The 13,792-nt window shown below is 37.9% G+C and overlaps 2 protein-coding genes across 4 annotated transcripts in view; one reads left to right on the forward strand and one right to left on the reverse strand.

Annotated features, from left to right (window-relative positions):
• CAPS2 (calcyphosine 2) overlaps positions 1-1,619 on the reverse strand; it is a 56,436-nt gene extending 54,817 nt beyond the window's left edge. For 2 of the 3 annotated variants that reach the window (XM_072401382.1, XM_072401380.1), the window contains exons 1-2: positions 1,396-1,619; positions 132-217 (exon numbers count right to left, since the gene is read on the reverse strand). In XM_072401382.1, coding sequence (XP_072257483.1) covers positions 132-209 — 78 coding nt within the window. In that variant the 5' untranslated portion in view covers positions 210-217; positions 1,396-1,619. Of the gene's footprint in view, positions 1-131; positions 218-467; positions 899-1,395 lie in introns of those variants that run through there. The other variant, XM_072401381.1, reaches the window with a different exon arrangement.
• A 139-nt stretch (positions 1,620-1,758) lies between these two features.
• On the forward strand, positions 1,759-13,446 carry CCDC107 (coiled-coil domain containing 107). The gene is made up of 6 exons (XM_072401384.1): positions 1,759-2,006; positions 5,507-5,697; positions 8,344-8,413; positions 9,729-9,819; positions 11,119-11,228; positions 11,618-13,446. Exons 1-6 carry the CDS (start codon positions 1,859-1,861, stop codon positions 11,884-11,886), a joined length of 879 nt encoding a protein of 292 aa, XP_072257485.1. The 5' UTR covers positions 1,759-1,858; the 3' UTR covers positions 11,887-13,446.
• Positions 13,447-13,792: the final 346 nt, after the last annotated feature.

Consider the following 13,792-nt stretch of genomic DNA (forward strand, 5'->3'; position numbering starts at 1 on the left):
AACAATCTCTCTTTACCATAATTTTTACAAAACAGAATTGCATATTAATATAGGAAATAAAGAATAACCAATTCCACACATCTGATTATTACAAAATAATCTAGAATATTCTAGAGTCTAGAATGTTTTACCTTGGCAGAGTGCGATTTGGATGAAGGCTGCGGATGACCTCTAGGCGTGGCGGCAACTCCTTTTATCTCAAGAGTCATTCTGAAATCTACAAAATTTGTGAAAATAGAAAAGAAGCTCAGAATTGCATTCAATATACAATATATATGGGAAAGATAGAAAGGGATGGAGCGAGATAGGAAACACGTAGTGTGTCATGTAAACAGCAATTGGAATGTAAGAATATATTATAATCCTGCGCCATGATGGAATTATTCATTAGCACATCAGCAATACAACATGAATGGTGGTCAGAGAACCAGTCATAGCCCAGACATTATCTATTATAACATAATTACCTATTACAAATGTATATTTGCCCCTTTATCCATCTTTTGTTTTTAGCCAAAAGCCAGACAGATGCAGCCGTCCACACCACCTACTATCTATCGCACAGCTCCCGAGCTTCTTCATGAACACACACAACAATAGAAGCATAGGCATGTGGTTGTTTATATTGCTTTTGGTTGTAGGGTTCTTCTATTTAACTCCAAAAATGATTGGAAAGTTGAGGCATTTGATTGGTCATCAGAATTCAGCTGAGCTCAGATTCCTGGATATGATGAATTTCAACTCACTGGCATCAGATTCTTTATCCTACGCGGTGATGGTTATGTTCAATTGACACAAACATGATATGAAAGTTATTCACATGGTTGAAAATAAAGCCACAACTTCATCCTTGTCAATACAGTCTGAACTCAAGGAAACAATTTAAAAAGGAAACTACCCCCTGCTCTGGCTCACTCCACACTGCAAGGGCTAATTGCTTCTTATACTTACCTCCTAAATGCCCAGCTGCAGGACAGATTCCCCCTAAGCTACCTCTCTTTGCACCTTCAGCACTATGAATCATCACATGCAGGAGCAGCAGGAGCAGCAGTCCAACATTGTGTGGTCACAGAGGCCCTGTACACAAGCCAGTCCACCAGAGAGCGCCATCTGCTGGAGGGGCGGGGGATAATGTAAGTATGGCTGCTTTTCCTGCAAGTTTTCTGCAGTTTATAGAACCCAACATTTTTATTCGAATCAAGACTGGTTCTCTTTATGCGATATTTTAAAATAGTGCAAATCACATCTGTAACAATGTTACTTTAAAAGTATAACGCTATGCATTGCAGTATAAGGCAGACTCATTGCTTCTGTAGGTTTTTTGTTCTGCAAAAAGCAACCCTAGAGTTTGAAACTCCTAAAACCCTGAGCCACGGCTCCCTAGGAAGAACTTACCTAGCTAACACAGCCCGGGTCACAGATACGATCACGGGTGTCACACACAATGGCAGCGAATGTTCTGCAGGTCACCATGGCAACACCTGCGACACCAAAGGGAGTGTTTGCATTCCAGCGTGGAACGCATGGCGGACAAAGCCGATTGGCTGGCCTCTATTTTGTATTTAAACTCGTAGTGAGGTCACCGCCTTAATAATTGGTGTAATATGTATGTGCGGACAGGAAACCCTGTGTGAATGTGATTGAACGCTTAATTTGGGATGCACAGTGTATATACACCAGACACGTCACTCTTCGTGGCCAGCCAATCAGCTTGCGAGTGAGGTGTGCGCTACGCCCCGGGGCGAGTGAGTGAATGTTAGTGTGCGCTACGCCCCGGGGTGAGTGAGTGAATGTTAGTGTGCGCTACGCCCCGGGGTGAGTGAGTGAATGTTAGTGTGCGGGGCAGCAGGCGGGCGGGATGGTGCTCAGTGCTTCGCAGAACATTCTCCTGTCTGTGTCCCTGGCACTATGCCTGTGCTTCCTGGTGCCAAGGATGATCGGAGGAGGAGGGGAGGTGGGCAAGACAGATCCCAAGAGGATGACAGCCCCCTTCCGGGGACACAAAGGTAACTAAACCATGGGAATATTCCCCGAGGACTCCCCGGACTTGTGTCAGCCTGTGCTGTACTCCAGTATCCCTGGCCATGGACTCTCATCAGCTGCACACAGTGCTTGTTGTTGTTTGTGCATTCTTTATTATTGTTATTTGTATAATAATAAACAGTACTATTGTTTTATATCCCCAAATCTGTATGGAAATGTGAATCTAAAGACAACTTTTGTTGTCAGATCTTGTGTCAGCTGGATAGATTCACCCTAATTGTCCTGGTGACCACTGAAACCCAGATGGTTTGCATTGTCATTGGATAAGAAATACAGGTGAATCTTCCACCGGCACCTACAGGTGAATCTTCCACCCACACCTACAGGCTTTGGTATTTTTCTGATTTTTTTCCTACTTCCTGCTCTGGGTACAGGACAAGATAATAACTTCCTCCTCCTATACCCTGATACGTTTCTATACTCAATTGTGAAAAATGTCCTGATCAAGTTTGCAATCATGTTGGCTATTAATACATTATGTTATTTTTGTATATAATAATGTGTTATAATTTATAATAAAAGGTATAATTGTTCAGAATTTTAAACTTATCTGGCAGGTCTGTAGTAAGAGCAGAGACCCGTTTGTTGACTTTGTAGACATTAGTAATACACAATATAAAATATATATTCTATTTTCTGTATATGTATTCTTAGTGTCAGTAACATACATAACAAATACACAACACAAAATGACATTTGTAGCGTCCGGGGCCTCCATCAGAAATTTCTTGTTCTGTGATCTAGCCCCCTTACAGAAGTACCCCGTGTCCCCCATTGATGGCAGCCCAGGGTCCATCATATCATTTAAAGAATACAGTTCTTATTATTGTGCTCTATGTGAGCTCAGTGTTCTCCCCAGCCCTTTAGCTGGGCACACCACCCGCCACTTTTCAGTAGCCACCTGGCTGTTTTTGGGTGGTTACTGAAAGAGTTGGGTCACAATACAGGGGCTGCCACTGAGCCTAAAAAAAAATCTGGAGCTTATTATTGTAAAATTTGTGCCAAATAATGCATTAAACACCATGTTATCCCCCACGTTTTTTGTTAAGCTGGGTGGGAAGAAGCTAGTAGGCAGGTGGTCAAAATGAGCAGGACATCACATGACAAATTTAGTGTTCCCAGAAGTTGTATCATAGGAATCCAGTAACCCCTATAATTATGTCTTTTTCTACCACCCCCCTATACTTTGTCCAAACTTTGTAATGCCCACCCTCTTAGTATGTCCTATTTTTTCATCATCTGTATTATGTCCAGTGCTCCTGTATTGTGACCCAACCTAAACTGTCTGGTTTTGGTGGTTACTGAAAGTTCTGTGTGGTCTGCTCAGCTAAAAATAGGTGGGGAGAACACAGAAACAGTGCAAAGTACTGTGCTTCAGAGCCAACCTGACAAAAAGAGACTCTGTGACAATCTGAATTAGATACCAATGCTTAGTAGTCCAGCTCCCTAAATGAAAAAGTTGGGGATCTGTGGGCAATTCAGCAACCCCCCCCAAAAAACAAGTTGTGAACAAACTGAGTGTCAAAGTCAGAAGCCTCTAAGCATTCATCAATGTGAAGCGCAGGGAACTTGAATTTTAACAGGAACCCACATGCAGGAAAAAAAGAAGGAAAGTGGCAGCACCCTGCAACAGGTGAGTATCACCGGTTTGGTTTGGTTAGTATCTGTTTATTTAAAGTTGTGGGAATTCAAAATATAATCAGAAATATTTTTTCCAAATCATTTTGATTTGTGCCCATTTTTTTATTGCATGTTTGTCCCCGAGCAGTTTTGCATAGACTGATGTAGATTATTGTAAAGCTGATATTTCCAGTTTTAAAGGTAGTATTTGCATCTAAATCAAGCATTCATTTTTGGAATTTTTTTCTTGTCAGTTTCCTTGTAAAACCTGTTGGTGGTTTATGTGCTTTGCAGGGCAGATCAGTTCCTGCAGCCTTTCTATAACACCACACCTAGATTGTCATTGATTAGTGTGGAGTGGGAATAGGCCATTACTGTATAAAAGCATGCCGTCATTATCTTTCCATATCCTGTGGCTTATTAAGTGTAAGATGATATTCTACTGTTACCTTTCTCTATATGGTTATTCCAATTACAAAGCATGTATAAAGGCAGATAATGGACATTTGGGTACAGAAGTTGTGTGCTTTTACCATCTCTTGGCATTCAATAATGCACCAGAGAGCATTGTAGCATTGCATTTTGTGATTGAAGCAAAATACATACAATCTGCAATAGAATTAATAATTTTATCCAGCTATGTTTGATATTTACACTCATTTTTTACATTGGCTATGTATTTTTTAAGCAAAGGTCCTATAAAAATGACATCCATTTGAAAAGACCACCCCTACCACTTCTTTTTAGCACTGACCTGTACCAACCAAGAAATATAAGGTAAAACCAACATCCCAAATTGTGTTTTTTCATACAGTGTTACCCCTGACCTAAGATAGATACAAAGTATTCCAAAAGTCTGCAGGCAACAATTCAAGAACAATGTTCTTCCTCACATTACCAACGCTACAGACCTTTCCACCAAATGTAACATCCTTCAAAGTAAGCTGTATAAACAAAGCCTGCAAATCTTTCCATTTGATAAAATCAATGACGTTTGCAGGCTTTATGGCATATGCTCACGCTGCCCATGTGGGAAGATCCTGGTGATTGGCTGCACAGTATTATGGAAAGGCAGGAATATACAAAGGTATCAGGATTTTTACAGTACAGCAGTAGGGGAGCAGTGGGAAAAGGTAATTTTCTCAGATTTGGTTTTCTTGCTTTCTTAGTGGATTTACTACCTAATATTGTTTGTGGTATACAACTGTGCATGAAGGTATGGCTTAAATGACTTTGTACGCAGTGTTGCTCACTGTTCAGTCTAGACTAACCAATCTCAGATAGGGTTTCCTGGACACCGGAGTTCCTCCAAAGGTTGGAAGGGGTACCTTGAACTGTTACTAATTGACCTCCCACTTGATGATGTTCTGGGGGCTTTCTTTCAACTGGCCAGTAATTTAATTTTTTTTCCCATTGACTCCCAAAAAATTGGTTTTAGTATATAGAGTGTATATAGTCAAAGCACTAATTTGGTAAGGTATTTAGGGGCAACAGGTCTGTGTTGGGGTTGTAGTTAAGCCTTAACACAGAGTACCTGTCTTTATGCTTTTTATTGAAATGCAATACATGACATTACCTAAGTTAGCAGTATTATTAAGATAATACAGTAGTGCTTCATTTTCTTTCTTACAAGCATTATAAAGCGTGGGATGTTTCTCTGATGTGGCATAGTACCAGGTTGCTGTAAAACAGACATTTCACAGATCTCGTTATGTTGATTATACAACATTCTTTCCGTTTCATGAATTGTAATTGCTGATGGTTAATGATAAAATGTATGCTTTACTTTTTAAACATTGCAGTTGGAATTTTCACAATAATAATGTACCGTAAATGTTTCCAGAGAGTCCTTCTCAAAGTCAAAGGCATCGGGTTGCACCAGAAAAGGGGTTCGCTAACATGGATCATGTTAGAAGTGCAATGGAACAAGAGCTGAAGTCTGAAACGCCAGCGGGAGGTCTAAGCATAACTTTTGCACTAATGCCTGTGTATGCTGTGGGGGTGGCACTTTTTGCAGCTTACAAGTTCACAAAGGTAAGTGTCTGAATAAAGACAATGGTTACAAAGTAAACTTAAAAATTTGTCAACTCGAAATGTTACAGTAACAGAAGCATTTACAATGTGCTAAAGATAATCATTATTTCCTTGTCCTGGTGATGGGGCTACAAACCCAACTTTGCATTAAAGAAGTTGCTTCCTGTTTATTTTGGAGTCTTCAATTTGTGACTTCATTACATGAATAGAAAACAGGTAAATGTTCAACAGTTCAAAATGCTTAAACAGTGCTTAGGTTTGCAAAGGGTGCAAAGTGTTGCTAAGACTTGTGAAAAATGACCCCAACAAATCTCCAGAATACTGCTGCAAGGTGTGCAGTGCGATATGTTATAAATTATTAGGCTAATGAGCTGCAGTACCACAGCACGCTTTTATGATCATGCACATTGCAGTGCATGCATTACCCCAACACAAGTATTTTTACAAGGCTTTATTTCATATATACATTATTTGAAGTCCATTTAACTTTATACACCAATCCAAAACTATACTGTCCATAGGTATTAATTTGCCAAGTGATTTTACTGCAGGCCAAGGACCATAGTCACTCACAGGATCATTAGGTAATACCACTACATGTTACAGGGGTTCTGCTCTGGTTATTGCTTTTGGCAGACTGCTGCATATTTGTCATTTATTATATTGCCAGGAGTTGGACTTTAACCGCATAGACAAAAGTGGAAATTCTGTCAGTTTTTTTGGACAGTTAGTAATAAACGAAAGGATAGGAAAGTATGATGTAAAAAAAAAAAAAAAAGCTGCAATTTGAATGAACTACAGGCATATGAGAATAGGAGAAAGATTGAAAACATATATGTGGAACAATAGCTAGGTGCAGTGTGGCCTGTAAAATAGTATGGAGTAATGTGGTGAGACTAAAAATACATAGGATAGTTGAAGCAACAGTTTCTGCAACTTTCTAGCTCAAAAAATGGCTGGCAGCTTTTTTATTTTATTGTCAGTTTGCTCCCAACGTAAAACTTATATTCGGTCTACATGGTTATTCTTTGAACTGTTTGCTCTGATTTTTTTGTGCTTTTGATTTATAAGTCTCTCAGATGAAGTTTATAAGTCTTTAAAGTTTATTTAGTAGTTTATTGCCTTCGAAGTATATCAGCCGCTGTATAAAAAATCTTCCTGGAATTTCCAAAACAATGACTGGAAAACACGTCTTAAGAATGTAAAATATTAAACCAGCAGTTTTTGGAGTCAGATATCTGTGCAAAGAGTCTACTGGAAGTAAATACATTACTCAGCACAGCTTCTTTAGAAACAATTATAAAGTGACAGTAAGGAGTAACAAACTTTACTTACACACGATCAGACTGTGATGTCTGTTACTTCCAGTTTTTAGTGAAATTGGCACAGTGAATGTGGCTTTACAGTAAGATGGGTGAATTGGGAATTGTCTGCTTCATAAGTAATTTAAAGTGTGTTTACAGTAACATGGTCTGGATGTAGCAGTAGCCAAGATGTGAAAAAAGGACTTCATCTCATAAACTGCATAAGGTGCAGAGGCATTTCCTATAAGACTTGAAGCAACATTAATTCCTAGCTTGGACCATTAGAGTCATTTGCTATGATAATTCCCAGCTGAATAAAACAACAGCTATAAACTACTTATATTAATTAAAGGTTTGAAATAAAAGGCAAATACATGGAGAAATCCATTGATATTACCAGAAAAATACATAATACATAATAAAAAAATTATAAGAGGTAGATATGATTGCATAAATAGGCCTAATCATTTTACTGCCTGGGGAGACATGTGAGTATACCATGAACGGATTGGTTGTTTGTGAACACATGGATCTGTCTTTTAATGCTTGGTGGTCCCCTGCCAATTTAGGAACTTACACAGAATGAAAATGTATGTGCTTGAAAGGACTAAAAATATCAATGGTCACTTGAATTAGTTTTCTATCTCCACTGACTTCAAAAAAAAATATATATCCTAATAAAGTTGTTACTCCAAGGCAACGTGCGTCAGATGATTCTCATTTGTTCACGGATCCGTCCTGGCGGTTCCACGAACGACATACGATCTTAATAGAAGTGCAGGTTTTTTTGGTCAAGGTCCTCTCCTCCTCCAAAGTCATTGTTTGTATCTGTCTGTCATTTGCAGCCCCTATTTATTGTACAGTCATATGTTGGTGCTATATAATAACCAAATGAAACTATAACCAGATATAAAGTCAGCCTTACATAAGAGAAGAGACCCATGTGTATTGTTATCTTAAGGGCTGGGTTTGCACACCTGGTGCTGTCCAGTGATTCTCACAATAACTTTTACCCTCTGGCAACATGAGGTGTTCTTAAGCTATAAGTCACCAACTCCCGGGCCTGGTAAATTAGTAATGATCACATCCTTTTTGTGATGTAGATTAACTGCCTAAAGACTGTAAAGCACTTGGTAAGTGAGGAGAGATCTCGTTAACTGTCTGTCATGTGCAAAGTTAATAAAGGCACAAACTAAGGAGGGAGACATATAATCCTGAATATTATAGCATTTTCTACTTTTTAATATGATTCAATAGAATTGTGTCTGTGTATTTCGAAATGGCATTTAATTAGCATAACAAGTTAGGTTAATACATCTCTGTTGCTTTTCTCCACATCAAGATTAGGTCAAATGAAAAAAATACCAAATCAAAATTACAGGAAGAAGATGTTAGAAAAGCGAAGAAGACAGGTATGTCATAATTAAAATTTTACCTGCTTCCCCATTGTTTGCAGGAATCTTAGACTTTGATTAGTGAGCCACATCATCTTTAATCATCACCTAATGAATAGTTGTTTGACTAGCATCATCCATCAACTACATGGATTTATCACCTAGAGAGCCACCATCGGTTTCTTCATCATTTGGCTCACCTTCAAACTAATAAAACCAAAGGGTGCAGAAGTTTTAAAAACCCCCGTTATTTTTCCCTTGATATCGGTTTTACCTCACATTCTGTCCCAGGAACAAACTAATTGGAACTCTCCAGTGGTGGTGATAAAGACATTAACAATGACATATATTTAGTAAATGGAGAAACTTTAGGACCTCTGCATGGGCATTACTGCATATGTATTACTGACTGTCTTTTTTTTTTATGTAGCAGGAAATAAAAAGAGAAATGAAAAAAATGGGGTGAAGGGATTCTCCCCAATAGACCGCATTCATTTTTCTTTTTACTAAAGTGCTTTTGTCCTGCAACAACTGATCTGTAGTGTCCAGCGTGGGGAAAGGTCTGTTGATGCACAGCTAAGGAATTCCATGTCCTTTGTAAAAATTGAAGACGTTTTCATTTATTGCTTTCAGATTGTACAAGAAACGCTAATATTGTTAGGATCATGGTATTTTAAAACTTGGTCTCAGAGAGTAAGGCAGGGGTCGGCAAACTTTTTGGACTACTGGGCCATTTCAAGAGGTCAAGAAAACACAGGCCAGAAGAAACAATTTGTCCAAGGAAAGGTTTTTTTCCAACTGTGACTACAAGCGAGCAGCTTCAGTCTTCTGCGGTGTAGACCCTGTACGTGTGCTTGGCATCGAAATGCCCCCTGAGATTTGACCATTTGAAAGTGCTGTTGGTGTCATTGCACACTAAACACGGGGCTTTGTTACCGCATTGGACATTGAATAATTCGTCAGTCCATTCAGGGTTAAAGACACGACGTTCGGGGTCAACCTTCTGCTGCACGTTGCTTCTGCTCTTTAGGCATAGTAATTGGGGTTACTGTGCGGGAACTCGATGATATCGTGGGAACTCGCAATAACGTGACAATTCAATTAGACCGGTTCCAACAATAAATAACTAGGGGGTGTTAGGCCGGACTGGAATAGTGGCTACGCCGTATCTGGCCTACCTCTGGACTAAGGGGATTAATATTGAAGGCTAAATCATCATGTAGGAAGTTTTACTTTTTGTAATTTTATCTTGGGATGAATTTATTTTATTTTTTTTTAATTTATTATCAGCTATTATGTTTAATCATGCCTTTTATCTACTTGAAATTTTCAGAAAGTCAACTTTTGGAGCTAGAGCGGCACCTTATAAAAACTGAGGAAATGTTAAATTCTTTACTTAAACAACTGGACCCACTATCCAATTGGTAAGTACCAAATTCAGTGTTCAACCCAGAAAGTTTTTAAAGCTGGGTGGTAAGAAAATTGTAGGTGGGTGGCAGCCCCTGTATTGCAACCCAACGCTTACTATTAACCACCCAAAAACAGCTGTGGTTGGGGGGTTACTGAAAAGTGCCAGTTGGTACGCCCAGCTAAAAGGGGCTGGGGAGAACACTGCAAATTAATAATTTTACAACCTAGAAAAAGCAATAAGCCAAAATATGTAAGCATGAAATGAACATTGGTGGAAACCTTTTGTACATAGTTTAAAGAACTTCTCCAACATTGCTAAGAAAATATAATTTTTTATTATTGAGCCTCGAGAAGCAGCAGTGCTGATAGGACACCATGGCCCAATCTCTGAAGCTGTATAGGGCAGGATGATGACCACAAATCATATTCTAGTACCTATGCAAAAAGTGTCAACTGGTATGATGTGCTTGGGTATCTTGTACAAAACTCTAAATAAAATTGTAACATTAATTTCATGCCATGTCTTCACATTCTGCATCCAAAATCCTAAATATACAAGAGTTGAGGCTGTTAAAATTGCACAGGAAGCTGGTTCAACAAACTCACATATTTGTGATGGTGTGCAAAACTTTGGAATATGCAGGGCTGTATTTCTAAAACGGAATCTTGACATTCCTTCAAACATTCCCTGGTGAGAAACCATTATTACCAGTGATAAAAGAATACACCTGGATCTAGAATTGCTGTTTTACAATTGAGGAAATTATTGTAAGGAGGACACTGATCTTCTAAACTCACTTGCAACCACTCAAATCTCATCTAAGATTCCCCGGCTAAACTCAAATTAAGAAAAACAAACAGGACAAGTGCCACACTATATAATTTTTTTTTTCAAATAAATACATTTTGGGAATCACAAGTCTTGTACATGTGGCTGGACACTAGAATGGTAGCTGGAAGAGATCAGCCACAAGAGTTAAAGGTAATTGAGGTTAGGTTAAACCTCAATATGAAAAGGGAGTCTAAACCAGAAAGGAGCACAAAATACACTTCTCCGAATAACAGTTAAAGCAGTCAACCTATAGTAGTGTATTTTAGAAAAAGAACTGTTAAGTGTAAGTGTAAATTATTTGTTAGAGTAAGCCTTTTGGCATTCTTAAAATAACATCCGATGCTAAAATACATGTTGATCTAACATAGTGAAGATCAAGTGAAGATGAAGGAACAGCAAGATGTAAATGACCTTTTACTGCAAATTATAAAAAGAATGGTATAAATACTCCATGAAAAATTAATACATATTTAATTTTTAGTGTTAACACATTGGCCACCCAGCAGAAAAATGAAATCATGAATCAGCTGCTATCAATCAGACATCTAATGAAGAAAAGTGGAATGGAGAAGTCAGCGTCTCATAGTCCTGGTAAGGCTCTTTATCGTTTCATTTTTTTTATAAAACATAAACGAAAAGTGCGGAGTAGCATCAAAACAGATACAACAGAGGTCTTTATCAAACATCAAAATAAAGAATTGACAACAAACTGCTTTTTTTTTTTTTTTTTTTATTATTGCTTGCAGATATCTAGTCTTATGACATTAAAAGTATTTTTAGTAAGAAAACTGCTTTGAGATATTTGCCTATTAAAGCTGTCCCCTAAAAAAGTTCCTTTTCCTATGCAGACCTCTGTGTGTATTTAGAAAAGGGTGCAGGTGGTGGGCCGTAATAGGACATATGGTTTGTTTGTCAAAACTTACTGTATTTAAAGGGGATGTAATGTTTATAATCAATTTATTTATTTTTTACTTCCCAAGCTAACCAAACCTGTGAAAATACACTAGAAGCCCTTATACATTCATTTGAGACTCAACAAGTGGAAGTACATGAAAATGAGGTAGAAAGAAAAAGTGAGGAATTTCCACCAGACATGGAGGACACGGATATGACTGCACAGAATCCAATTATGGACAAGTCATCTTTAATTGCATCAGAAGATCTTTGTGAAAGGGACCTCTGTGAGTCTGATGGTGCAAATGTCACTTCAAGTCCTGTTTCTGAAGGGCTGAGGAGGCGCATGGTTTAGGACTAAAAAGATTTAAACATTTGTTTAAAATGTTTTTGTCACTGGCTTAGCGTTTCTATTTGCTTTACGAACTGGTGCAATGAAGGACATGTGTTCTGTTTTAAACAGCTGAAAATCAATATTGTATTTTCTTCTGCTAAGGAATATAAACACTGAATGTTAATGCATGTTTTATACTTTTGTGTGTTGACTATGAGCCATAAATCTCTTTAGAGTGGACCTAAACATACAACGTCCACGGGAAAGAGAAAAAAAATGCGGTGTTAATTTCCCAGAATGCAGAGGGCTGTGATGATGGGGACACCCAGGGGTGGAGTAAACACTGATTTTGGATTATTTAGATGATTAGATTATAACATGGGCTTATGTTATTTATAAACCCAAGTACAAAATGTGTTAATCTTAATTTGGTGAAAGGCTGTAAGTAAAGTATTCTGAGTAAAGAGATATCCCCAAGCACTAAAAGAATCTTTCCAATGGACGCAACAATAAAATCAAGACTATTCTAAATGTAGCCCTAAAGACCAAAAGAGAAAATATCTTACAATATAAGGGAAAAGAAAAACAAGAGGCCTCATACCCATGGTCACAATAGTCTGGCACTAGGTAAAAGGTAAAGCACAGAAACTTATGTCAACACCAGATAAAACATTGAACAAGATTTTTCCAACAGCCCCCTAATGCTGGTGTTCAGGCTGCTTCCCAACCTCAAGAATAAATTAAAAGCTAGACTATAGAGATGCAAAAAAGAGAATAAAACCTAAAATATATGTTCTAAAATATGTTTTTTTTTCTTTAGTTTTCTCATCCATCTCTAGTTCATAGTACTGCAGTATCTGACCTCACCATTCTGTTTTATGTTTGAAGTTCAACATTAAACACACTTCTGTGGTCAACTCTGTCCGCGCTTACATTGGTTCCCTCTATGTGTAGTGTTCAATGTTTTAAAGTATAATTGTTTTGCAGAGCTGTCCCTTCTATTTCTGCTGTGCAGGAAATAATACATTATTAGGCAGATTTTTTCTTTTTTTTTTAAATATATGGATAGTTTTAATGAATCCAAAGGTGGGTTGTATTTGGGTAGTCTGATTGTGAATAAAACTTTTCTGTAAATGTATACATGTGCATACTATATTGGAAGGCCCGCAATCCTATTTAGTGTTGGGGGGGAGTAACATTTTACTAATATATGTAATCCGCAGTTGGTCTGGCAGATTATATAATAAATAGCTGGTTTAGGTATTGACAGTTATACACATCTCATCCTACAAAAACTTAAAGAGCTTCCTATATTGAAGTTTGGTTCTTTAAAATTATAAGCTTTCACTGCTAGAGATTGTCATATAAACTGTATGACCTTGTTTAATTAACAGTGCTAATTGTGTGCAGTAGCCCATAGCAAATCATCCATCAGGTTCTGGTTTTATTTTGGAGTCCAGCTCCAAAACCCTCTCCATTTGTCAGATTTTAATAAATAACATTACTGTACACTTTTACCACTGTATGTTGATTGTCTGACTACTGGTCATTGGTCTATCATCAATAAACTGGTTAAAACTATTTGCAAGTTGTATTCTTGTAAAAAAAAATAACTTTCTTCTATGTGTATTAAAATATAATTCCATCAAAAATATTTTATTTTGCTACCCCAGCACAAGAAATTGCAACCAGACAGGTCCTTTATTGCAGAAGGGAAAGGTGATGTCCCTTCTTTCATAAAAATAAAAAATATACCTGCCCGATCGTTATTTTTATTTACACTCACCTGTCTCTGTTCCATCACAGGCCCCAGCATTTTTATCCTTTTGTGTCGAATCTTCAGCCATCCTGATTGGACAGGCTGGGATGACATAACTGCCATGCAGGATTTCGTTCAGTCCTGGCAGCCACAGCTCAGTGTAGTCGA

This window comes from Pyxicephalus adspersus, chromosome 2 (genome assembly GCF_032062135.1).
Source record: "Pyxicephalus adspersus chromosome 2, UCB_Pads_2.0, whole genome shotgun sequence".
In the NCBI taxonomy this organism is placed as follows: domain Eukaryota; kingdom Metazoa; phylum Chordata; class Amphibia; order Anura; family Pyxicephalidae; genus Pyxicephalus; species Pyxicephalus adspersus.

Bases quoted from the DNA above. Each gene is read 5' to 3' on its own strand.
- CCDC107 (XM_072401384.1), top strand. From the start codon at position 1,859: ATGGTGCTCAGTGCTTCGCAGAACATTCTCCTGTCTGTGTCCCTGGCA. The intron at 2,007-5,506 runs GTAACTAAACCA...AAATGTTTCCAG, and splicing joins CCCCTTCCGGGGACACAAAG to AGAGTCCTTCTCAAAGTCAA. The intron at 11,229-11,617 runs GTAAGGCTCTTT...TTACTTCCCAAG, and splicing joins GTCAGCGTCTCATAGTCCTG to CTAACCAAACCTGTGAAAAT.